This window comes from Gossypium hirsutum, chromosome A08 (assembly GCF_007990345.1).
Source record: "Gossypium hirsutum isolate 1008001.06 chromosome A08, Gossypium_hirsutum_v2.1, whole genome shotgun sequence".
Classification (NCBI taxonomy): Eukaryota; Viridiplantae; Streptophyta; class Magnoliopsida; order Malvales; family Malvaceae; genus Gossypium; species Gossypium hirsutum.
Genome location: NC_053431.1, coordinates 16,174,534 through 16,202,427, shown reverse-complemented (window position 1 = coordinate 16,202,427; position 27,894 = coordinate 16,174,534). Strand labels below are relative to the sequence as shown.

Below are 27,894 nucleotides of genomic sequence, written 5' to 3'. Positions count from 1 at the left end.
AAAATGGAGACCGAAAAATACACTTCCCGATGCCTGTAAATTTTGGGTCGTTACATTTCTCCCTTCCTTAATAAACTTCATCCTCGAAATTTACCTGAAAAAAGATGAGGGTACTGAGATCTCATTGTTTCTTCCGGTTCCAAAGTTGCTTCTTCAATATTATGACTTCACCATAACACTTTTACCAATGGAACTCGTTTATTACGCAATTCTTTCATCTCTCGAGCTAATATCTCAACCGGCTCTTCTTCATATGACAAATCAGGTCAAATTTCAATATCCTCTGTCGAAATAACATGAGAGGGATCTGATATATATTTTCTGAGCATTGATACATGAAAAACATCATGAATTTTATGTAATTCAGGAGGCAAAGCTAAACATTAGGCAACTGGCCCAACTCTTTCCACACTCTCATTCGGCCCAATAAAATGAGGACTCAACTTTCCTTTTCGACCAAATCTCAAAATTTTCTTTCAGGGCAAAACTTTAAGAAATACTTTATCGCTGACAGATTACTCAATATCCCAACATTTCAAATTTGCATATGATTTCTGCCTATCGCAAGCTATCTTCAATCTATCTTGAATCTTTTTCATAATGTCTTTCGTTTCTTGAATTAATTCCGGCCTAAACATTTTTCTTTCATTCAATTCCATCCAATACACAGGTGACCGACATCTACGGCCATATAGAGTTTCATACAGAGCCATTTCAATACTTGATTGGAAATTATTATTATATACAAATTGAGCCAACGGTAAATAACGTTCCCAACCTGATTCAAAATCAATAACACAAGCACGAAGTATATCTTCCAAAATCTGAATGACTCACTCAGATTGCCCATCAGTCTGCGGATGGAAAGCTATACTAAATTTGGGTCGAGCACCAAGTAATTCATGCAACTGCCTCCAAAATCTCGATATAAATTGTCGGTCCCGATCAGAGATTATCGATATAGGAATACTATGCAATTTCACAATTTCCCGAATGTAAACTTCGGCAAGTTTCTGGAGTGACCAAACAGTTCTAACTGCTATAAAATGAGCTGATTTTGTAAGCCGATCAACAAACACCCAAATTGCATTTTTCTTACTTGCTGACAATGGTAACCCCGTTACAAAATGCATCGTGATACAGTCCCATTTCCATTCAGGAATATTAATAGATTGAAGTAGTCCAGTATGAACCTGATGCTCTACCTTTACTCGTTGACAAGTCAAGCATTTAGCCACATACTCAATTATATCTCTTTTCATTTTCGGCCACCAATATGATTCTCATAGATCCTGATACATTTTTGTTCCTCCAGGATGCATAGCAAAAGGAATATCACAAGCTTATCAGAGTATCAATTCTTTTAGTTTAGAAACATCTGGAACACAAATCTGATTATGAAATCTCAAACAACCATGCTCATTAATGTTGAAATTCTCTATCATGCCATTCTGAATCATTTCTTTCTTCTTTACTAACTTGTCATCTTCTAACTGTGCTGATTAATTTAATAAAACATCACTGATTTAATTCTTAATTCAACCACCAGACTTCCATCATCACTAATACTGAGCTGTGCAAACATTGCTCGTAATTCCATTGCTGCTTTTCCACTCAATCCATTGGCTACAACATTTGTCTTTCCCGGGTGATAATCAATAACACAATCATAGTCTTTTAAAATTTCTATCCACAGACGTTGTCTCAAATTTAACTCCTTTTTAGAAAAAAGATACTTGAGACTTTTATGATCGGTATAAATATAGCATTTCTTACCGTACAAGTAGTGTCTCCATATTTTTAAAGAAAAAATCACAGTAGCTAATTACAAATCATGCATAGGATAATTACGCTCATGTGGTTTCAATTTTTGAGATACACAAGCAATCACTTTTCCATATTGCACCAAAACACACCCAAGACCATTCAAAAAAGCATCACTATAAATAATAAAATCCTTTCCCGACTCCGGAAAAGTTAAAACTGGTGCTTCATTTAACATCTGCTTCAATTTTTCAAAACTTCCCAGGCACTGATCATCCCAGACAAATGGAACATTCTTTTGCAACAACTTTGTCATCGGCAAAGTTATCTTTGAAAATCCATTTACAAATCTCCGATAATAACCAGCCAATCCAAGAAAACTACGTACCTCTGATACATTTCTCAATGCTTTCCACTGGAAAATTGCTTCAATAATTTTTGGATCAACTCTAATCCATCTACCGAAACAACATTCCCCAAGAATACAACCTCTGATAACCAGAATTCACATTTGTTAAGCTTTCCATACAGCCGTTTCTCTCGTAATATTTGCAAAACAATTTTGAGATGTTGCTCATGTTCAAACTTAGATTTTGAATAGACCAGAATATCATTAATGAAAACCACCACAAAATTATCCAGGTACGGTTGAAAGATACGATTCATAAGATCCACAAAAGCTGCCCGGGTATTAGTCAATCCAAAAGGCATTACTAAAAATTTATAATGACCATACCTTGTACACATTGATATCTTCAGTACATCATTTTCTTTCACCATCAACTGATAATAACCTGACCTCAAATCAATCTTTGAAAAGATAAAATCTCCTTTCAACTGATCAAATAGATCGTTAATATGAGGTAATAGGTATAGATTCTAGATCATCACCTTATTCAATTGTCGATAATCAATACACAATTGCATTGAACCGTCTTCCTTTTTGACAAATAGCACAGGAGCTCCCCAAGATAAAGTACTAGGACGAATAAAACCACAGTCCAATAAGTCCTTCAATTGTACTTTCAATTCTTTTAACTCTTTAGGTGACATACGACACAGAGGTATTGACATTGGAGCTGTACCAGGATATACTTCAATTGAGAACTCTGTAACAGCCCATTTTTAGTCAAATCAGAATAGTGGTTTCCGAACCACAAATCTAAAGTTGAAATAATTATTTTACTATTTTAATGTCTATATCATGATAATATATTTGTCCAAAAATTTCGTTAAGAAATTTCATTGTTTGATGGGTCAATTTGATAAAGAGGACTAAATTGCGTAAAATGCAAAAGTAATGTGCTAATAGTTAAAGCTATTAAATAGTTGCGAAATATTAAAGTGGAGGTCCTTATGTTGTAATTAGACCATTATTAAGGTGGGTCGACATATATGGACATATTATCATGTATTTTGATGGTTTTTAACTACGATAAAATAGGTAAATTAGTTAATAAATGATAATTTAATAAAAACCAAAAGCTATTTTCTTCCTTATCTTCTTTTTCTATCCGAAATTAGGGTGTATAAAAGCCATTTTAAAGCTTTCAAAATTTTGGCTACTTTATTTGGCTAAATTGGTATGTATTTTATCCTGTTTTTAATGATTTCTATGTTTTTGATATGGTTGCAACTAGGTCTAGCTAGCCCAAGGACTATTTTTCAAAATTGTTAAAGATTTTAGATATTACCATTGATGAATACATGAGTATTTTGATTTTTAATGATAGATTTTGAATGTTTGATGATAGTTATACAAGTTTTGTTAAGTGATTTTTAGTGAAAATGCAAATTAGGGATTAAATTGTGAAATTTGGAAACTTTGTGGTTAAAATGTGAAATAAATGAGAAATATGGGCTGCTAGGGACCTAATTCAGTTTTAGCTAGCTTGGGTTGTGGTTGAATTGCATGAAATTGTATTTTTATGAAACAAGGACTAAACTGTAAAAGTGGTGAAACAAATGGGGAAAATGTGTAATAGTGCCTTAAAATGTGTTTTGGACTAAATTGAATAGAGGGGTTATTAAATAAACAAAATTTTATATCATATAGATCAAGACAAGTGAAACTCAGAGTTAGATTGAGGAAAGAACAAAGTCTCGGATTAGTTGACTCGTGTTGTCGTTTTCACATCCGAGGTAAGTTCGTATGTAATAAGCATCATTATAGTTATGCTTTAAATGCTCTGATATTGCATAATTTTTATATACGAGACTACAATCGTGTTCGACAAAAATTCAGCTAATTATGTGCACTTAATGTGCGAAATCAAGATAGCTTCAGCTATATATATATATATTTGCACTTAGTGTGCGAGATTGAGATAGCTTCGGCTATACATATATATATTGGCACTTGGTGTGCGAGATTGATATAGCTTCAGCTATTTATTTGGAACTAAGTATATGAGTTTTTCAAGTATCCAAAAATATTCCAATTGGTTTAACGGATATGTCAAAGATGTGAGTGAATATGAGTTAAATACAGGAAGGTACAGGTATGTACAAGAACCGAGTAATACACTGAAATGATGAAAATTATTGAAATTACATCTAATTTGGTTGATGCAAATGTGGTAGGTTGATGATTTATTATGAGATATGTTATGTTATATTTTTGGCTTAATTTGAGTTTATATGATGAGTTGATATAAATGTTATATGAACTTACTAAGCTATAAAGCTTACTTTATTGATTTCTCTATGTTTTATAACAAATTTAAAGCTAACTTGGATTTGGGGATTGTCGAAGACTCCATCACACTATCCAACTACCAATTTGGTACTTTTAAGCTTGTGTTTTGGTTAATGGCATGTATAGGATTATGGTCATTTTGGTTATAAGTTAATAATGATTTTGGCCATTTGAATTCGCTTGTAAATGTTTATGTTTTGGATTGTATATATAGCCATGCGAGTTGGCTTATATTAGTGATTTTGATGATGTATATAAGTGTGCAAATAACTTTTGTTTTGAGTTCGGTAATTGTCCTATAAATGCTAATTGTGAAGGGTAGTTTTTGAATTAGTATTTGGAGTATGAAATAGTCCATGTTTAAGGAATGATATGTTGTGATATTAGGTGAAATAATGCATGTTTGAATGTATCCATATTGATGATTTGAGATTTTGGGTATTGGTATGAAATTGTTTGGCATAATGTAGATTATGTGTGCCTTGTTGTGGTTGGTAATAAAATGGTATGATTTATGTTTGGATGAGTTTAGAAGAATGCTTATTAATGCTATGATTTGGTGCCTTTGAGTTTGATGTAGGTGAGCATAAGTTTGGGTGGCAAAATGGCTTGGTAAATAGCCTATTTTTGTCCACACAGTCAAAGACACGGGCGTGTGTCTCAGTCGTGTACGATGCACGGTCAAATTACATGGCAGTGTGTCCCTTGGTTTTGAATTAGAAATCAAGTCAGTATACTCCGCATGGCCTCACACATGGGCATGTGACTTGGTCGTGTGGCATAAGTCAGTATACCGTACAGGTTTGGCACAGTCTAGCACACGACCTGGCACACAAGCATGTATGGCCATTTTTAGGGCACACAGGCGTGTGTCTTGGCCATGTGACCCAAGTCAAAGAGTTACACAGGGTTGGACATGGCTGGGACATGGCCATGTGCTTCCATTTCAAATTTCCACACGACCGGGCCACACGGGCGTCTGTCCCCTGTTTTGAGAAAAAAATTTTCAGTGTTTTAAATTGTTCCAAGGTTATCGGTTTAGTCTCGAACCACCCTGAATGCATATTTTGGGCCTTGTAGGCTCGTATTAGGGACAATTCAAATGTTGTTGATTGACATTTGAATGAAATTGATTAAAGTGTGTAAAATGTATGTGAAATTATTTATTATGTTCGGTAATACCCCGTAACCCTATTTTGACGTTGAATATGGGTGAAGGGTGTTACATTTATTGGTATCATAGCTACGGTTTAGTCTATTCTAGAACTAACGTAGCGTGTGTGAAATTCTAGCTATACATGCCATATATAAATTGTGATAGTGTGATGACTCCTGACAATTTAAATTGTGTTTTCGTATAGCAAATGGATCCGAATTGAGCTGTAACTGATGATGTTGAGAGTAATGTGCCAGCTCCTACTCAAAGGGCAGAGCCTACTGAATCTAGAAATGTATCAAGTTGTCACGGAGAGAAGGCTAAGGAAGCCTTCTTCCAAATGATGAACGTGTGGTTAAATATGTCTAGACAAATCCGACTGTTCAACAACCTCCACCCCCAACCTAATCCTCAACCAGTGGTTCATACAATATGTCCGGACAAATTCGGCTGTTCAACAACCTCTACCCCCACCTAATCCTCAACCTATTCCCGTAACTTCTCAAGGTGTGGAACTTCTACGATTAAGTAAGCCACCAACTGATAAGATCTGGAAATATAGGGCTAAAGAATTCAGAGCTACTATTGATGATGATCCCGAAAGAGCTAAAAATTTTGGCTTGAAAACACTATTCGACTTGTTGTGTACAAGCTAAGTGTTTAAAATGTGACGTATCAATTCTGAGGGACACTGCGTATCAATAGGGGAATACTTTGACATCCGTGGTGCCAAGAGAAAGAGTTACTTGGGATTTCTTTCAAGTTGAGTTTAGAAAGGAATACATTAATCAGAGATTCCTCGATCAAAAGCACAAAGAATTTTTAGAACTGAAACAGGGCCGTATGATTGTGACTGAATACGAAAGAGAATTCGTACGGTTGAGCAAGTATGCTCGGGAGTATGTTTCTACCAAAGAAATTATGTGTAAATAGTTTGTTCACGGGTTGAACAAGGATATTAAACTTCTAGTTGGAATCCAAGAATTGAAAGAATTTGTTGTTCTAGTTGATAGAGCTTGTAAAGCTAATGAGCTTAGCAAAGAAAAGAGAAAAGCAGATTCAGAGGCTAGAGACTCGAGAAAAAGACCAAAGAATAAGCCATATCAGTCTTCATCAAAACGATCACGAGATTCGTATAGTCAATCCGATGCTTCAGTGGGATATCAGAATAAAGATCATAGAAATCAATACATAAGTCCTAAAGCTCAAGTTACTTCAGTCTCGAGCATTGGCTGTGTGAGCAACAATAAACCCGAGTGTCAACAGTATGGAAGAAGGCATTTTGGGGAATGTTGGGTGAAAAATAATAATAGAGTTTGTTACAAATGTAGCTCATGAGATTATTTTATTTGGGATTGCCCAGAATTAGCTGAAAAAGATAAGATTCAGCATGCAAGACCGAGTAACACAGCCACTAGAGGGAGGCCACCTAGAAATGCTAGAAATTTGACCAGTAGTAGAGGTGCGAGAAAAGATTCGACTATGGGATTTGAGGCCAGAGCACCTTCTAGAGCTTACGCTATTCGCGCTCGCAAAGACGCGTCATCAACAGATGTTATTACCAGTACATTTTCTCTTTACGACACCAATGTAATTGCTTTGATTGATCCTGGATCGACTCATTCATATATTTGTAAGAATCTAGTGTCTAGTAAGAGTTTACCTGTTGAGTCTACTGAGTTTGAGATTAAAGTATCGAACCCCTTAGGCAAATATGTTCTAGTTAATAAAGTTAGCAAAAACTATCCTTTAATGACTCGGGGTTACTATTTTCTGGCTGATTTGATGCTATTACCATTTGATGAATTCGATATAATTCTAGGTATGGATTGGTTGACTCTGCATGATGCTGTTGTGAATTGTAGACGAAAGATTATTGAATTGAAATGTCAGAATAGCGAAATCGTTCGAATTGAATCAGATGAATTGAGTGAATTGTCTGTTGTGATTTCGTCTATGTTAGCTCAGAGATATGTGAGAAAAGGGTGCGAGGCATATCTTGCTATTGTTTTAGATACAAAAGTGTCTGAATCGATGATTAAATCAGTACCTGTAGTCTATGAATATCTAGATGTATTTCTAGAAGAATTACCGGGGTTACCACCAATAAGAGAGGTTGAATTTGTTATTCAGTTTGTAACACCCCTAACTCGTATTCGACGCCAGAACAGGGTTCGGAGTATTACCAAAACGTTCAGAACATTTGCAGATAAATCATGTCAATCACTTTTCATTTCCTAAGATTATTAAAAACGTCCCTTAAATGGACCCTCGAGGCCCAATACGAGCACTAGAATCAAGTCAGGACTTAATCAAGAGCTCTAAGAATTTTTCTTGAAATTACAAAATTTTTCCAAGGTGCAGGGTTGACATGCCTGTGTGGTCCAAGGGACACACCCGTGTGACCCTAGGACACACCCATGTGACCCTAGGACACGCCCGTGTTGCAGGCCATGTTTGCCTCATGTAACTCTCTGACTTGTGCACACGGTCATACCACACGCCCGTGTGCTAGACCGTGTGGTTAATTAATTTTCTTCAAAATTAGGTGCAGGTTTCACATGACCAAGACACACGCCTGTGTTCTAGGTCGTGTAGCACACACAGTTGAGACACACGCCCGTGTCTCTGCTCGTGTGCTCAATTCTGAGTATTTTGTTTCTCAAAATTTAGGTGCAGGGGACACACAGCCTAACCACACGCCCATGTACCAGGCCGTGTGTCACACGCGCTCTAGAAACACGCCCGTGTGTCTGCCCGTGTGGACAAAATGAAGTCATTTCTCGCTTTATTTCTCACCCAAAATCACACCTAAGACCTACACTTAAAATCACACCCAAATACCAACCATTTCAAACATTCAAATTAAGCAAATTCCATGTTTCAGCAAGGCATATCATTACATGCATACATGTTTATAATCTTATCTTGGTATTTTTCATATGATAGGCATAATTTGAACAACCTTTAAACATGTATATAACTACCATAGTAGGACATTACAAGTGCATCAAAAACAACCATTTCTAGCCATTCCAATGGCTAAATTACAAACCACATGTAACAGCTCGGTTTTAGCTAAATCAGAATAGTGGTTTTGGGACCAGAAATTTGAGATCGTAAAATTATTTTAATATTATTTTTTTTTATCATAGCATTTGAATATATATGTATGAAAATTTTGAGAGCTAATTTTATCATTTAATAGCTCAATTTGAGAAAAATGACTTAATAGCGTAAAATGCAAAAGTTGCATTCTATTTACTAAAGGTGTTTAACTGTCATGAGACATTCAATTAAAGGTCCTTATTATGAATTATAACTTGGATAATGTTTATGGACATTCTTGGACATCCATTATGAGATTTTATATGTTAATCCTTAAGATTAAAATTGTAATTAGGTAATAAAAGTTAATTGAAACAAAAACAAAATCGAATTTGTTCATCTTTGTCTCTAAATGCTGAAAATTGAAGATAGGAGAACCATTTTTAGGGTTAAAGCATTTGGCAACTTCAAGCTTTAATTTGGTAAGTGTTTTCACTCGATTTTTGATGATTTTTACGTTTTTGTGATCGTTGCTTTGAGTACTAGCTAGCCCAGGCTTTAATTTTTATTTGGTTGATGATTTTTTAAAGTTCCATTGATGAATGCTTGATATCTTGAATGTTTGATGATGGAAAATGAGTATTTGTTGATAGATTATCATGTTTTCTAAAGTGATTTTTAGTGAAATTTCATAAACGGGACTAATTTATGAAAAGATGAAAATGTGAGGTTAAATGTGTGAAATATTGATAAATATTGGTTGTAATGGAGCCTATAGAAATTTAGCTAGATTGGGTGTAATTGAAATCATTGAATTTTGTGTATTTATGAAATAGGGACTAAATTGAATAAATGTTAAACTTTAGGGGCTAAAGTGAAAAAATACCCAAATATGTGTTTTTGGATTAAATTGAATAAAAATGTGATTGAATAAGTTAATTTTGAATACATCTAGATCAAGAAAGGAGGAATTCAGATCTAGATCGGGGGAAAACTAAAGTTATCAACTAAACGATTCAGTTCGTCATTTTAGTATCCGAGGTAAGTTCGTACGTGATAAACATTGTTACAATTATATTTTAAATGCTTTAATATTGCATAAATTGTATATATGCAACTACAATTGTGTACGATGACAAATCGACTATGTTTGGCACTTAGTGTGCTATTTTGAGATAGCTTCGGCTATATAAAGCACTTATTGTGCGAATTGGAATAGCTTCGGCTATATGTGGCACTACGTGTGCGATAATGAGATAGTTTCAGTTTAATGTAATGGCACTAAGTGTGCGATATCGTTATAGCTTCAGCTAATCATTTATGCACTAAATGTGCAAGTTCTTTGAGTATGGAAAGATTTCCAAATGGTTTAACATATTGAACAATGAGGTGAAAATGAAATAAATAAATACAAAAAGTACAGGTACATACGATACCTATGTGGTAGTTGATACTATGTGTATGAAGCTTGATGGATTTGTATATATATGATAAATGGTCATGAATTAGAATCGAATGATGATATGAGACTTACTAAGTGTTTATCAATTGATAACTTGTATATTATGAACTGTTGCATAAATATTTAGTACGAACTTACTAAGCTATAAAGCTTATTGTGTGTTATTTGTCTTTGTTTTATAGAGTATCAAAGCTAGCTCGGACATCGGGGATCATCGGGAACCATCATCATACTATCGACTACTTGTTGGTATTTTTGGATGCTTGTAAATATAGTATATGGCATGTATAGGCTAGTGAGTTGATGATATGTTTTGAATTATGATTTAAGCAACGAGAATTGGCTTACTTTTGTTTGAAAATGTTGGTATGTATTTGGTCATTTAAGTTGGCCTAAGTGATATGCATAATGCCTTATATATATTGGCTTGATTTGGGTATGTTGGCCTTAGTTGTTTATAAAGTTTAATTGTGACACCCCTAATCTAACCCTAGTCGGAAAGTGGTTTCGGGACCGCGAAACCGAGTCATAAAAATAATTAACAGTTATATTCGATGCTTATTATATGTGAATATGAATGTGTGGAAGTTTCATACTTTAATTTTATCATTTGTATGCGAAATTATTAAATATGACTTATGTGAGAAAATTTAGAAATATGTTAGGCAAATGTTGAAGTAACTTATTAATGCATGTTATAAGAATGTTTGGACTTGCATGTCAAATAACCCCTTTTGCTAGTAGTGGCCGGCCAAGATGATGGACTCATATTAAAATATGTATTAATTTTAGTTAAATGGTTTTATACTTTAAAAAAAATAAGGAAATTTGGTGATGAAAACAAAGTTCTCTCTTTGTTCAACTTGGCCGAATAGAAGAAAGAAAGGAGGGGAGGAATTTCGGTCACTTGAATCCTTAGGGACGTTAGTATATTGTGTTAAATTTGTGAAATGTTTACTTGTTTTAGGTAAATTATCATGGTTCTTGCTTAGCCCATGCTAAAATTTTCAATAATGATGGGTGAATGGAGCATTCGGTTATGGTTATAAAGGAAGGAATTTTGATTGTTTTATTTGAATTTTGATGATGAATGTGTTGAGGAAAGAAATTGGTCTTTCTAAAAACATGAATGGTTAATGCTTATACTAGTAATAGCCGAAATAAAGATGCTTGATGTCATGAATAAATGTTGTTTATATGTTTTAAATTGAGTAAAATTTGATGTTTAATCACTTAAGGATTCGGCATTGTTTAAGATAATTTATTAAAATGTGAATTTTGAATATTATGAGTATTGGGATGTAAGTATATGTGTGTGCTCGGTCATAGGAGTTTGCTATGAAATTTTGTTTGGTTGAGTGAAGAATGGCCGAATGAACTATAGGCTAGGGTGGATAAATTTTTGTACATAAGTAGTGGGTGTTAAGGTTAGTAGGTTGGCTTAATTCTTGTATTAGAAATCTATTTGAGAAATTAGACAGGCTTTGAATGGTTGAAGTAATGAAATTAGAAACTCATGAACTTGATTTAAATACTTTAAATTATGGTAGTTAAATGGAATAGAAAGGATCTATTCGGCCATGGAGGTTAAACACATTGTTAAATTGTTGAATATATGCTTTGGTTGTTAATGAATATTCAGTCTTGGTATGAATCTTGTTGACACCATTTTTTGATGAAAATGGGGTCGACTTGGATTTTGAAAATAAAACGAAAAATGGGAGTCGCCACCAATCTTTTTTCATGAGGTGTGATCGAGTCACCTCGTAAAATGGTTGTTTTTAATAAACGATTTAGATTTTATTAAAACAACGGTTTTTGTCTACGAAATTTAGAAAAATGGGTTCGGGAGTTGGTTACGCACGAGGAAGGATTAGCACCCTCGATACGCCCAAAATTGGTACCTAGTTGATTAATCATTGTCTTAGTGTCGAAAATTGAAAATTTGAAGAGTTTTAAAAAAAATACGATCCTTAAAAGAAACTCTGATAACGTGAATTGAAATATAAGATTCTCTTGTTCCGAAGGAATATCACATCCAGCACGTTAGGACACGATACTCTATACCATCGAAACCAAGATCACCTTATAGCTTATTGAAGCCATACTTTGAAGCTTTAAGAGGATATTTGGCTATTTAGTCGAACGAGAAATCGAAACCCAGCACGTTAGGGCACATTTTCTTGATTTTCCAAACACGAAATATCGCCTTATTTGCAAAAAATCTTATCTCGAGGTAATAAGATGTCATATCCGGTGAGTTAGGACACAACACCTCAAATCTCAGAGAGTAAGCATTTTATTTAACACTCGTATTATGATTTAAAAGAATATGCCGTTATTTAGGTTAAACGAGAAAAATCGAAACCCAGTAAATTAGGACACGATTTTCTCGAATTTCCAAGAACAGAATATTGCCTTATTTTATTTTTGTATATTCAAATAAATATGTATGCAATGTTTAAAACCATGCATATCATTTGAGTTTCAGTGTAAAAAATGAACCTTTAACATGGCTCATGATGTGATTGGAATATTAATAGAATGATAACACGAATAAACAACATAACGACTTATCTATAATAATAAAACAACGAGTATGCCGGGGCAATTTGCAACTAAATCTAATATTAATTAAACCATGATATACATAAGAATAATAATGAAAGAAAGTGGAATATGTATAAAAAATGAATATGCAAACATCAAAAAGAAATAAATAAATAACAAAGAAGGGTTAAAATAATATAACAATGACGATAGTAAGATTTGGTGAAAACATGAGATTATAGACAATCATATTTAAGAAATATATGTAATAATGAACAAAAAAATTGAAATTATATAAATAAATAAATCAAACAACTTGAAGTAATACAAAATTTAAGGATAAATAGGTGTACGTGTAATATTACATTTAGAAATAAAAATAGCAAACAAATAGTTAAAAGTAATGTTGGATAATAATCTAGGTAGAGTATTAAAAAGGAATAATAATAAAAATACTATGATAGTAATGATGACAATATTAATAATCAAATTGCAACAACAAAACGAACAAAGTGGCTCAAAATAAAATCAAAATCAAAATAGGAGGTGCATAATAATAAAAGGTAAAATATAAGAAATACATAATAATAATAATAATAATAATAATCCGCGTAGTAGAAAACACAAATAATCTAGATTTTAAAATATACGTGTATATATATAGATATATATAAAAGTACTTAAATGGAATATTATACAAAATGTTAGGATAATATAACATGAAAATTCCAAAATAATGATTTTTCAACCAGGCAAAACCAATAAAGCAATTTCGGCAAAAAGAGAAAAATAATAATAAATAAATAAAAATAATAATAAATAAATAAATTGAATGAATCCTTTTGGAAATAAGTATTGAATAGATAATAAGCCTAATTAAAATAAATTTAAAATAAAAGGGGTAATCTGAAAATAAAGAAACCAACATGGGGGATCACTGTGTAATGTGCGCAAATGCACAAGGACTAAAACTGGAAATAATCCAGGTCCCATAATGTAGTGCTTAGACGCGGACCGAATTGCCAACATGCGTAAATTTTGAAGCCAAATTAAAAAAGGAAGTGAAATAAATAAGGCATGGTTGAGTGCTTGCACAAAGGGGGAGGACTCAATGTGAAATTCCCCTATTTTCAACTTAAAAGGCGCAGATCAGGCCTGTTAAACAAGTTGAAATGCGGGCCTTCCTTTTTACAAATAATTTAAAACCCCTTTTTCAAATGCAGCCACCTTTTAACTAAAAAAATCTTTAATCCTAAAATCAATTAAACATTGCAGCAAAAAAACAAAAAAAGGAAAGAAAAAGGGGAAACCCAAAATGTTTGCCCCCGTTTGGTCTACCGTTCAACCACCATCAGTCCACCATGAACGATGGATGGTGGTCTACCAAAGCGTTCCCCTTATGCCTTCATTTAAAGCCCAGCCTCAAGGCTCATCAATTTCGGCCTCAAAACCCCTCTCAACCTTCGACGCCGGCGAAGAAGACGAGGATTTGGTGGCTCGTTCGCAAAGTAAGTCTTCTATCTTCTCTTTATTATACTAAAACGCATGCAGAGCAAAAAGAAAACAAAATAGACCTGAGAAAAATAATGTACAAGACTTTTGAAATCTTTTTTTCTTTTTGATTGCTCTTTTTTTTTATGTTTCAATCTATGTGTGTATAAAAATACAATGTTTTTTTTTATTCCCGAAATTCTCCTATTTTCAATCAGTTCCCTCTCCCCAAAATACCATCGATCCCCCGTACAATTTTTGATTCGGGTTTTTATAACCCATTTTCATCTAATTTCTTATTGTTTCTGTTTTGTCTCTTTGCATGGGATGGGCACGATGGAGGTGACAGAGGCATGGGGTGCAGACAGTGATGGGCATGCGTGGAGGCTGGCGCGAGCAGAGGCGTGCGAGGTTGAGTGGTTGCGCACATGGGGCAACGGCGCAAGTGGGCAAGTGGGGGGTTTGCTGGTATGGGCCCGGGCAGATTTTGGGCTTTACAGCTGCCCCTCTTTGCTCGTTGTCGTGTAACGAAAACTGAGCAAAGACCAAGGAAGACCAAATTTGCCCGGGCTTGCCGAGCCTTGGCTTCTTTTGGTGCTTTTCTTCTTCAAGTAGCCTCGTTCCAGTCTGCTACGTCTTGTTGCTTCGATCCACTCTACTGCAACTTCAGATACGCCTTGTAGCTTCAATCTACTCTGCTACGACTCCATGGGGATGAGATTTGTGTTTTTAGTCTGCTCCACTACTACTTAGGGAGATAAGACTTGATGCGATCTGCTCCACTATTGCTTAGGGAAATAAGATCTGTGGTTTTGTCTGCTCCACTACTGCTTAGGGAGATAAGACTTAATGCGATCTACTCCACTACTGCTTAGGGAGATAAGATTGTAATCTTCGATCTATTCCACTGTTTCCCAGGGAAGTAGAACTACCAGCTTCAATGTACTCCACTGTAATCAGGGAGGTAAAATCCGCCGTCTTCAACCTACTCCACTATTGCTTAGGGAGATAAGATCTGTAATCTTCAATCTATTCCACTGCCAAATACAGGGAGATAGAGTTATCGGCTTCAATGTATTCCACTGTAGTCAGGGAGGTAAAATCTGACATCTTTGACCTGCTTCGTTGCCAAATACAGGAAGGCAAGATCTGCAATCTTCAATCTATTCCACTGCCCAATACAGGGAGATAGAGTTATCGGCTTCAACGTACTCCACTGTAGTTAGGGAGGTAAAGTCTGCCGTCTTCGACCTGCAATCTATTCTACTGCTAAATACAGGGAGATAGAGTCTGTTTTTTCAATCCACTTCCTACCAGTATAGGAAGACCGGAACTGTTATCTTTGATCTACTTCACGCCAATACATGAAGACAAGATCTGCTTTCTTCGGTCTACTCCCTACCAATATAGGAAGACAAGACCTAGTATCTTTGCTCTACTTCACGCTAATACGTGAAGACAAGATCTGATTTCTTCGATCTACTTCGCCACCAATATGGAAAGATAAGATCTGCTTTCCTCGATCTACTTCGCCACCAATATGGGAAGACAAGATCTGCATCTTCGATCCACTTCCCACCAATATAGGAAGATAGGATCTGCTACCTTCGATCTTCTTCACGCCAATACATGAAGACAAGATCTGCTTTCTGCGATCTACTTCGCCACCAATATGGGAAGACAAGATCTGCATCTTGGATCTACTTCCTATCAATATAGGAAGATAGGACCTGCTATCTTCGATCTACTTCATGCCAATACATGAAGACAAGATCTGCTTTCTGCGATCTACTTCGCCACCAATATGGGAAGACAAGATCTGCATCTTCGATCCACTTCCTACCAATATAGGAAAATAGGATCTGCTACCTTCGATCTTATTCATGCCAATACATGAAGACAAGATCTGCTTTCTGCGATCTACTTCGCCACCAATATGGGAAGACAAGATCTGCATCTTCGATCCACTTCCTACCAATATAGGAAGATAGGATCTGCTACCTTCGATCTTCTTCACGCCAATACATGAAGACAAGATCTGCTTTCTGCGACCTACTTCGCCACCAATATGGGAAGACAAGATCTGCGTCGTCGATCCACGTCCTACCAATATAGGAAGATAGGACCTGCTATCTTCGATCTACTTCACGCCAATACATGAAGACAAGATCTGCTTTCTGCGATCTACTTCGCCACCAGTATGGGAAGACAAGATCTGCGTCGTCGATCCACTTCCTACCAATATAGGAAGATAGGACCTGCTATCTTCGATCTACTTCATGCCAATACATGAAGACAAGATCTGCTTTCTGCGATCTACTTCGCCACCAATATGGGAAGACAAGATCTGCATCTTCGATCCACTTCCTACCAATATAGGAAGATAGGATCTGCTACCTTCGATATTCTTCATGCCAAACATGAAGACAAGATCTGCTTTCTACGATCTACTTCGCCACCAATATGGGAAGACAAGATCTGCATCTTCGATCCACTTCCTACCAATATAGGAAGATAGGATCTGCTACCTTCGATCTTCTTCACGCCAATACATGAAGACAAGATCTGCTTTCTGCGATCTACTTCGCCACCAGTATGGGAAGACAAGATCTGCATCGTCGATCCACTTCCTACCAATATAGGAAGATAGGACCTGCTATCTTCGATCTACTTCACGCCAATACATGAAGACAAGATCTACTTTCTGCGATCTACTTCGCCACCAGTATGGGAAGACAAGATCTGCGTCGTCGATCCACTTCCTACCAATATAGGAAGATAGGACCTGCTATCTTCGATCTACTTCACGCCAATACATGAAGACAAGATCTGTTTTCTGCGATCTACTTCGCCACCAATATGGGAAAACCAGATCTGCGTCGTCGATCCACTTCCTACCAATATAGGAAGATAGGACCTGCTATCTTCAATCTACTTCACGCCAATACATGAAGACAAGATCTGTTTTCTGCGATCTACTTCGCCACCAATATGGGAAGACCAGATCTGCGTCGTCGATCCACTTCCTACCAATATAGGAAGATAGGACCTGCTATCTTTGATCTACTTCACGCCAATACATGAAGACAAGATCTGCTTTCCGCGATCTCAATCCATCCCACTGTAACTTCAGGGGTATAGGATTTGTTTCTTTGATCTGTCCTCTGGGATCATGACCTGCAAAATCTATTTCATGGACCTATTTATGCCTAGTGTTTAGGATGACATGATCAGAATGAATCAAATGCTCCTAACTAGATGTGTATGTATTATATTTGTAGAATATCATGAGAATGATCCATTTTAATGCTTAGGTTGTCATTCCTCATTGTTCATCAAGGTTCTATCACTGATGCCTTCTTGTTCAGCCAGTACCTTTGACAGAAAACCCAAAGAAATAGTTGCAATTTAGACTATTCTTCCTCCAATGCTTCTAACCCTTAAGTTTGGTCAATTCTAAACAATAGTCCTGTTTCAGGTCCTCGTACTATTTAGAAGCTTTCAGAGTAATATGTAGAACTCCTTCTGCTTGAATATTACCAGTCCAGTAATCATTATTTTAATGAAAAATGCTTGAAAAAGATTATCAAGATGGACAAGATAAAATTTTGCTGAGAGCAAAACTCGAAATGAATAAATCAATCAAGATAGCAAATTTTGCTGAGATATGATGAAAAAGATTATCACAATGAATAAGATGGAACTTTATTGAGAGCAGAGCTCTAAATGAACAAATAGCAAATTTTGCTAAGATGTAAATAAGATAAAAACAGGTGCCCCAGATATTGCAGCATGAGCTTCTCTGCACAAACTCTGTGTTTAGAAATCCTAAAAGACTTTGTTGATGCCCCAAGATGTAGCGTCTCTCCTTCTTGTTAATTCGAAAAAGACAAAACTACTCTATGCCTCATCTTTGATCAAAAATTTGAATTGCCCATTCCTGGGTTTTCAATTCAAAGCCCCTTTGGTCTCAAGGTGCCCTTTGCGGGTTTTCGCCTTGGCCTCTCCTTTTTTTTTTTTTTAGGCAAAGTACCTCTTCACTGAATCCGAATTCACAGGATTGGGCAAGCTTTTGCCATCCATCCCAGTTAAAATTAATGCCCCTCCTGAAAATGCCTTTTTTACTACATAAGGTCCCTCCCAGTTTGGCATCCACTTTCCTCTGAAGTCTTTTTGTATGGGAAGGATCTTCTTCAGTACCAAGTCCCCTTCATGGAAGTTTCTAGGACGAACTTTCTTATTGTAAGCTCGCATCATTCGTTTCTGGTACATTTGACCATGACGGATAGCTCTTAACCTCTTTTCTTCAATCAAGTTCAGCTGATCATATCGGGATTGGACCCATTCTGCTTCGTCTAACTTTAGTTCTGAAAAAACTCGGAGAGAGGGAATTTCAACCTCAATTGGTATCACTGCCTCCATTCCATAAACCAAAGAGAATGGTGTTGCCCCGGTAGAAGTCCTGACGGACGTTCGATAAGCATAGAGGGCGAATGGCAACTTCTCGTGCCAATCTCTATAGGTCTCAGTCATTTTCCCCACAATCTTTTTGATATTTTTATTGGCTGCCTCCACCGCACCATTCATCTTTGGACGATATGGCGATGAGTTGTGGTGCTTGATATTGAATTGACTACAAACCTCTGCTATCGTGCTATTATTCAAATTTAATGCGTTGTCAGATATAATCCTTTCGGGCATTCCATACCGACATATGATTTCCTTCTTTAAAAACTTGCTGACAGCTGCCTTTGTGACGTTGGCGTAAGAAGTAGCCTCTACCCACTTAGTAAAGTAGTCAATCACTACAAAAATGAAACGATGTCCGTTTGAAGCCTTTGGCGATATCGGCCCAATGACGTCCATGCCCCACATGGAGAAAGGCCATGGGGAAGTCATGACGTAAAGAGGTGATGGAGGCACATGAATTTTGTCTCCGTAAATCTGGCATTTATGGCACTTCTTAGCATATTTGATGCAGTCTCCTTCCATGGTAGACCAATAATATCCAAATCTCATCATCTATCTGGCCATTGTGAAACCGTTAGCGTGTGTTCCACAAATACCATCATGGACTTCTTCCAAGATCTGCTTGGCCTCCATAGCGTCCACACATCTTAACAGCACCTGATCTTTTCCTCTTTTGTACAAGATCTCTCCATCTAAGACGTAATCACTGGCCAGCCTCCTCAACATTCTCTTGTCATTCTCAGTTGCTTGGTTTGGGTATTCACGATTTTTCACGTATCGCAATATATCCTGATACCAAGGGATAAAGAGTGCCAGAAAACTTTCGAAAGAGTTAAAAATTACTTGTCCAACGCCCCAGTACTGATGCCACATTGCCCTGACAAGCCACTGATACTATACTTGGCAGTATTTGAGAATTCCATGGGGTGTGTGCTCGGCCAACATGATGAGTCAGGACGGAAAGAAAGAGCGATCTATTATCTCAGTAAGAAGTTCACTGAATGCGAAACGAGTTATTCGCCAATTGAAAATTTATGTTGCGCATTGGTTTGGACTACTCGGAGATTGAGACAATACATGTTGTACCATACGACTTGGTTAATCTCAAAGTTAGACCCTCTGAAATACATGATGGAGTCAACTGCTCTAAACGGAAGGATGGCCCGATGGCAAATTCTACTATCTGAATTTGACATAACCTATGTGAATCAAAAGGCTGTAAAAGGGAGCGCGATAGCAGATTTTCTAGCAAGTAGAGCCCTGGACGATTATGAGCCTTTGAACTTTGATTTCCCAAATGAGGATCTGATGTATGTGGCAACTACTGAAGCAAGCACACAAGAAGGCAATACATGGAAATTAAATTTTGACGGAGCCTCAAATGCCATGGGCAACGGGATTGGGGCAGTCTTGGTATCTCCAAACGGTGATCATTATCCTTTCACCAGTAAACTAGATTTTGATTGCACAAATAACATGGCGGAATATGAAGCATGTATCATGGGAATCCGCGCGGCTATGGAACGCAAAATCAAGGTACTTGAGGTATATGGGGATTCGGCATTGGTAATTTATCAGCTCAAAGGCGAATGGGAAACAAGAGACCCTAAGTTGATTAGTACCGAAGGATAGTCCTAGAATTGATTGAGGAGTTTGACGACATCACTTTTTGTTATCTCCCACGAGACGAGAATCAGATGGCCGACGCTTTAGCTACATTGGCTTCCATGATCAAAGTAAATAGACCAGAGGATGTGAAGCCTATCCAAAAGAGCATTTATGGTGCTCCAGCCCACTGTTGTAACATTGACGAAGAAGAAGAAAAGGACGACAACCCTTGGTATCAGGATATATTGCGATACGTGAAAAATCGTGAATACCCAAACCAAGCAACTGAGAATGACAAGAGAATGTTGAGGAGGCTGGCCAGTAATTACGTCTTAGATGGAGAGATCTTGTACAAAAGAGGAAAAGATCAGGTGCTGTTAAGATGTGTGGACGCTGTGGAGGCCAAGCAGATCTTGGAAGAAGTCCATGATGGTATTTGTGGAACACACGCTAACGGTTTCACAATGGCCAGACAGATGATGAGATTTGGATATTATTGGTCTACCATGGAAGGAGACTGCATCAAATATGCTAAGAAGTGCCATAAATGCCAGATTTACGGAGACAAAATTCATGTGCCTCCATCACCTCTTCACGTCATGACTTCCCCATGGCCTTTCTCCATATGGGGCATGGACGTCATTGGGCCGATATCGCCAAAGGCTTCAAACGGACATCATTTCATTTTTGTAGTGATTGACTACTTTACTAAGTGGGTAGAGGCTACTTCTTACGCCAACGTCACAAAGGCAGCTGTCAGCAAGTTTTTAAAGAAGGAAATCATATGTCGGTATGGAATGCCCGAAAGGATTATATCTGACAACGCATTAAATTTGAATAATAGCACGATAGCAGAGGTTTGTAGTCAATTCAATATCAAGCACCACAACTCATCGCCATATCGTCCAAAGATGAATGGTGCGGTGGAGGCAGCCAATAAAAATATCAAAAAGATTGTGGGGAAAATGACTGAGACCTATAGAGATTGGCACGAGAAGTTGCCATTCGCCCTCTATGCTTATCGAACGTCCGTCAGGACTTCTACCGGGGCAACACCATTCTCTTTGGTTTATGGAATGGAGGCAGTGATACCAATTGAGGTTGAAATTCCCTCTCTCCGAGTTTTTTCAGAACTAAAGTTAGACGAAGCAGAATGGGTCCAATCCCGATATGATCAGCTGAACTTGATTGAAGAAAAGAGGTTAAGAGCTATCCGTCATGGTCAAATGTACCAGAAACGAATGATGCAAGCTTACAATAAGAAAGTTCGTCCTAGAAACTTCCATGAAGGGGACTTGGTACTGAAGAAGATCCTTCCCATACAAAAAGACTTCAGAGGAAAGTGGATGCCAAACTGGGAGGGACCTTATGTAGTAAAAAAGGCATTTTCAGGAGGGGCATTAATTTTAACTGGATGGATGGCAAAAGCTTGCCCAATCCTGTGACTTCGGATTCAGTGAAGAGGTACTTTGCCTAAAAAAAAAAAGGGAGAGGCCAAGGCGAAAACCCGCAAAGGGCACCTTGAGACCAAAGGGGCTTTGAATTGAAAACCCAGGAATGGGCAATTCAAATTTTTGATCAAAGATGAGGCATAGAGTAGTTTTGTCTTCTCCGAATTAACAAGAAGGAGAGACGCTACATCTTGGGGCATCAACAAAGTCTTTTAGGATTTCTAAACACAGAGTTTGTGCAGAGAAGCTCATGCTGCGATATCTGGGGCACCTGTTTTTATCTTATTTACATCTTAGCAAAATTTGCTATTTGTTCATTTAGAGCTCTGCTCTCAATAAAGTTCCATCGTATTCATTGTGATAATCTTTTTCATCATATCTCAGCAAAATTTGCTATCTTGATTGATTTATTCATTTCGAGTTTTGCTCTCAGCAAAATTTTATCTTGTCCATCTTGATAATCTTTTTCAAGCATTTTTCATTAAAATAATGATTACTGGACTGGTAATATTCAAGTAGAAGGAGTTCTACATATTACTCTAAAAGCTTCTAAATAGTACGAGGACCTGAAACAGGACTATTGTTTAGAATTGACCAAACTTAAGGGTTAGAAGCATTGGAGGAAGAATAGTCTAAATTGCAACTATTTCTTTGGGTTTTCTGTCAAAGGTACTGGCTGAACAAGAAGGCATCAGTGATAGAACCTTGATGAACAATGAGGAATGACAACCTAAGCATTAAAATAGATCATTCTCATGATATTCTACAAATATAATACATACACATCTAGTTAGGAGCATTTGATTCATTCTGATCATGTCATCCTAAACACTAGGCATAAATAGGTCCATGAAATAGATTTTGCAGGTCATGATCCCCAGAGGACAGATCAAAGAAACAAATCCTATACCCCTGAAGTTACAGTGGGATGGATTGAGATAGCGGAAAGTAGATCTTGTCTTCATGTATTGGCGTGAAGTAAATCAAAGATAGCAGGTCCTATCTTCCTATATTGGTAGGAAGTGGATCGACGACGCAGATCTGGTCTTCCCATATTGGTGGCGAAGCAGATCGCAGAAAATAGATCTTGTCTTCATGTATTGGCGTGAAGTAGATCGAAGATAGCAGGTTCTATCTTCCTATATTGGTAGGAAGTGGATCGACGACGCAGATCTGGTCTTCCCATATTGGTGGCGAAGTAGATCGCAGAAAACAGATCTTGTCTTCATGTATTGGCGTGAAGTAGATCGAAGATAGCAGGTCCTATCTTCCTATATTGGTAGGAAGTGGATCGACGACGCAGATCTTGTCTTCCCATACTGGTGGCGAAGTAGATCGCAGAAAGCAGATCTTGTCTTCATGTATTAGCGTGAAGTAGATCGAAGATAGCATGTCCTATCTTCCTATATTGGTAGGAAGTGGATCGACGACGCAGATCTTGTCTTCCCATACTAGTGGCGAAGTAGATCGCAGAAAGCAGATCTTGTCTTCATGTATTGGCGTGAAGAAGATCGAAGGTAGCAGATCCTATCTTCCTATATTGGTAGGAAGTGGATCGAAGATGCAGATCTTGTCTTCCCATATTGGTGGCGAAGTAGATCGCAGAAAACAGATCTTGTCTTCATGTATTGGCATGAAGAAGATCGAAGGTAGCAGATCCTATCTTCCTATATTGGTAGGAAGTGGATCGAAGATGCAGATCTTGTCTTCCCATATTGGTGGCGAAGTAGATCGCAGAAAGCAGATCTTGTCTTCATGTATTGGCATGAAGTAGATCGAAGATAGCAGGTCCTATCTTCCTATATTGGTAGGAAGTGGATCGACGACGCAGATCTTGTCTTCCCATACTGGTGGCGTAGTAGATCGCAGAAAGGAGATCTTGTCTTCATGTATTGGCGTGAAGAAGATCGAAGGTAGCAGATCCTATCTTCCTATATTGGTAGGAAGTGGATCGACGACGCAGATCTTGTCTTCCCATACTGGTGGCGAAGTAGATCGCAGAAAGTAGATCTTGTTTTCATGTATTGGCGTGAAGAAGATCGAATGTAGCAGATCCTATCTTCCTATATTGGTAGGAAGTGGATCGAAGATGCAGATCTTGTCTTCCCATATTGGTGGCGAAGTAGATCGCAGAAAGCAGATCTTGTCTTTATGTATTGGCATGAAGAAGATCGAAGGTAGCAGATCCTATCTTCCTATATTGGTAGGAAGTGGATCGAAGATGCAGATCTTGTCTTCCCATATTGGTGGCGAAGTAGATCACAGAAAGCAGATCTTGTCTTCATGTATTGGCATGAAGTAGATCGAAGATAGTAGGTCCTATCTTCCTATATTGATAGGAAGTAGATCCAAGATGCAGATCTTGTCTTCCCATATTGGTGGCGAAGTAGATCGCAGAAAGCAGATCTTGTCTTCATGTATTGGCGTGAAGAAGATCGAAGGTAGCAGATCCTATCTTCCTATATTGGTGGGAAGTGGATCGAAGATGCAGATCTTGTCTTCCCATATGGTGGGGAAGTAGATCGAGGAAAGCAGATCTTATCTTTCCATATTGGTGGCGAAGTAGATCGAAGAAATCAGATCTTGTCTTCACGTATTAGCGTGAAGTAGAGCAAAGATACTAGGTCTTGTCTTCCTATATTGGTAGGGAGTAGACCGAAGAAAGCAGATCTTGTCTTCATGTATTGGCGTGAAGTAGATCAAAGATAACAGTTCCGGTCTTCCTATACTGGTAGGAAGTGGATTGAAAAAACAGACTCTATCTCCCTGTATTTAGCAGAAGAATAGATTGCAGGTCGAAGACGGCAAACTTTACCTCCCTAACTACAGTGGAGTACGTTGAAGCCGATAACTCTATCTCCCTGTATTGGGCAGTGGAATAGATTGAAGATTGCAGATCTTGCCTTCCTGTATTTGGCAACGAAGCAGGTCAAAGATGTCAGATTTTACCTCCCTGACTATAGTGGAATACATTGAAGCCGATAACTCTATCTCCCTGTATTTGGCAGTGGAATAGATTGAAGATTACAGATCTTATCTCCCTAAGCAATAGTGGAGTAGGTTGAAGACGGCGGATTTTACCTCCCTGATTACAGTGGAGTACATTGAAGCTGGTAGTTCTACTTCCCTGGGAAACAGTGGAATAGATCGAAGATTACAATCTTATCTCCCTAAGCAGTAGTGGAGTAGATCGCATTAAGTCTTATCTCCCTAAGCAGTAGTGGAGCAGACAAAACCACAGATCTTATTTCCCTAAGCAATAGTGGAGCAGATCGCATCAAGTCTTATCTCCCTAAGTAGTAGTGGAGCAGACTAAAAACACAAATCTCATCCCCATGGAGTCGTAGCAGAGTAGATTGAAGCTACAAGGCGTATCTGAAGTTGCAGTAGAGTGGATCGAAGCAACAAGACGTAGCAGACTGGAACGAGGCTACTTGAAGAAGAAAAGCACCAAAAGAAGCCAAGGCTCGGCAAGCCCGGGCAAATTTGGTCTTCCTTGGTCTTTGCTCAGTTTTCGTTACACGACAACGAGCAAAGAGGGGCAGCTGTAAAGCCCAAAATCTGCCCGGGCCCATACCAGCAAACCCCCCGCTTGCCCACTTGCGCTGTTGCCCCATGTGCGCAACCACTCAACCTCGCACGCCTCTGCTCCGCGCCAGCCTCCACGCATGCCCATCACCGTCTGCACCCCATGCCTCTGTCACCTCCATCGTGCCCATCCCATGCAAAGAGACAAAACAGAAACAATAGGAAATTAGATGAAAATGGGTTATAAAAACCCGAATCAAAAATTGTACGGGGGGATCGATGGTATTTTGGGGAGAGGGAACTGATTGAAAATAGGGGAATTTCGGGAATAAAAAAAAACATTGTATTTTTATACACACATAGATTGAAACATAAAAAAAAAGAGCAATCAAAAAGAAAAAAAGATTTCAAAAGTCTTGTACATTATTTTTCTCAGGTCTATTTTGTTTTCTTTTTTGCTCTGCATGCGTTTTAGTATAATAAAGAGAAGATAGAAGACTTACTTTGCGAACGAGCCACCAAATCCTCGTCTTCTTCGCCGGCGTCGAAGGTTGAGAGGGGTTTTGAGGCCGAAATTGATGAGCCTTGAGGCTAGGCTTTAAATGAAGGCATAAGGGGAACGCTTTGGTAGACCACCATCCATCGTTCATGGTGGACTGATGGTGGTTGAACGGCAGACCAAACGGGGGCAAACATTTTGGGTTTCCCCTTTTTCTTTCCATTTTTTGTGTTTTTGCTGCAATGTTTAATTGATTTTAGGATTATAGATTTTTTTAGTTAAAAGGTGGCTGCATTTGAAAAAGGGGTTTTTAATTATTTGTAAAAAGGAAGGCCCGCATTTCAACTTGTTTAACAGGCCTGATCTGCGCCTTTTATGTTGAAAATAGGGGAATTTCACATTGACTCCTCCCCCTTTGTGCAAGCACTCAACCATGCCTTATTTATTTCACTTCCTTTTTTAATTTGGCTTCAAAATTTACGCATGTTGGCAATTCGGTCCGCGTCTAAGCACTACATTATGGGACCTGGATTATTTCCAGTTTTAGTCCTTGTGCATTTGCGCACATTACACAGTGATCCCCCATGTTGGTTTCTTTATTTTCAGATTACCCCTTTTATTTTAAATTTATTTTAATTAGGCTTATTATCTATTCAATACTTATTTCCAAAAGGATTCATTCAATTTATTTATTTATTATTATTATTTTTATTTATTTATTATTATTTTTCTCTTTTTGCCGAAATTGCTTTATTGGTTTTGCCTTGTTGAAAAATCATTATTTTGGAATTTTCATGTTATATTATCCTAACATTTTGTATAATATTCCATTTAAGTACTTTTATATATATATATATATACACGTATATTTTAAAATCTAGATTATTTGTGTTTTCTACTACGCGGATTATTATTATTATTATTATTATTATTATTATTATGTATTTCTTATATTTTACCTTTTATTATTATGCACCTCCTATTTTGATTTTGATTTTATTTTGAGCCACTTTGTTCGTTTTGTTGTTGCAATTTGATTATTAATATTGTCATCATTACTATCATAGTATTTTTATTATTATTCCTTTTTAATACTCTACCTAGATTATTATCCAACATTACTTTTAACTATTTGTTTGCTATTTTTATTTCTAAATGTAATATTACACGTACACCTATTTATCCTTAAATTTTGTATTACTTCAAGTTGTTTGATTTATTTATTTATATAATTTCAATTTTTTTTTGTTCATTATTACATATATTTCTTAAATATGATTGTCTATAATCTCATGTTTTCACCAAATCTTACTATCGTCATTGTTATATTATTTTAACCCTTCTTTGTTATTTATTTATTTCTTTTTGATGTTTGCATATTCATTTTTTATACATATTCCACTTTCTTTCATTATTATTCTTATGTATATCATGGTTTAATTAATATTAGATTTAGTTGCTAATTGCCCCGGCATACTCGTTGTTTTATTATTATAGATAAGTCGTTATGTTGTTTATTCGTGTTATCATTCTATTATTATTCCAATCACATCATGAGCCATGTTAAAGGTTCATTCTTTACACTGAAACTCAAATGATATGCATGGTTTTAAACATTGCATACATATTTATTTGAATATACAAAAATAAAATAAGGCAATATTCTGTTCTTGGAAATTCGAGAAAATCGTGTCCTAATTTACTGGGTTTCGATTTTTCTCGTTTAACCTAAATAACGGCATATTCTTTTAAATCATAATACGAGTGTTAAATAAAATGCTTACTCTCTGAGATTTGAGGTGTTGTGTCCTAACTCACCGGATATGACATCTTATTACCTCGAGATAAGATTTTTTGCAAATAATGCGATATTTCGTGTTTGGAAAATCAAGAAAATGTGCCCTAACGTGCTGGGTTTCGATTTCTCGTTTGACTAAATAGCCAAATATCCTCTTAAAGCTTCAAAGTATGGCTTCAATAAGCTATAAGGTGGTCTTGGTTTCGATGGTATAGAGTATCGTGTCCTAACGTGCTGGATGTGATATTCCTTCGGAACAAGAGAATCTTATATTTCAATTCACGTTATCCGAGTTTCTTTTAAGGATCGTATTTTTTTAAAAAACTCTTCAAATTTTCAATTTTCGGCACTATGACAATGATTAATCAACT

At 36.9% G+C, this 27,894-nt stretch overlaps 1 protein-coding gene across 1 annotated transcript; it reads right to left on the bottom strand.

The window, feature by feature from the left end:
- Positions 1 to 833: 833 nt before the first annotated feature.
- LOC121204997 (uncharacterized) lies at positions 834 to 25,374 on the bottom strand. Its single transcript, XM_041075925.1, has 6 exons — positions 25,284 to 25,374; positions 2,682 to 2,873; positions 2,501 to 2,558; positions 1,880 to 2,255; positions 1,547 to 1,639; positions 834 to 1,205 (listed from the first exon to the last, which is right to left on the bottom strand). The coding sequence occupies exons 1-6, from the start codon at positions 25,372 to 25,374 to the stop codon at positions 834 to 836; spliced, it is 1,182 nt and encodes a 393-aa protein (XP_040931859.1).
- Positions 25,375 to 27,894: the final 2,520 nt, after the last annotated feature.

What these genes read in the sequence shown, in the direction of transcription:
- LOC121204997 (XM_041075925.1), bottom strand. Translation starts at nt 25,374, where the DNA reads ATGGGCATGCGTGGAGGCTGGCGCGGAGCAGAGGCGTGCGAGGTTGAG. An exon ending in AGACGGTTCAATGCAATTGT is followed by an intron (nt 2,559 to 2,681) that starts GTATTGATTATC and finishes ATTTGAGGTCAG; the next exon opens with GTTATTATCAGTTGATGGTG. An exon ending in ATGGAAAAGTGATTGCTTGT is followed by an intron (nt 1,640 to 1,879) that starts GTATCTCAAAAA and finishes CACCCGGGAAAG; the next exon opens with ACAAATGTTGTAGCCAATGG.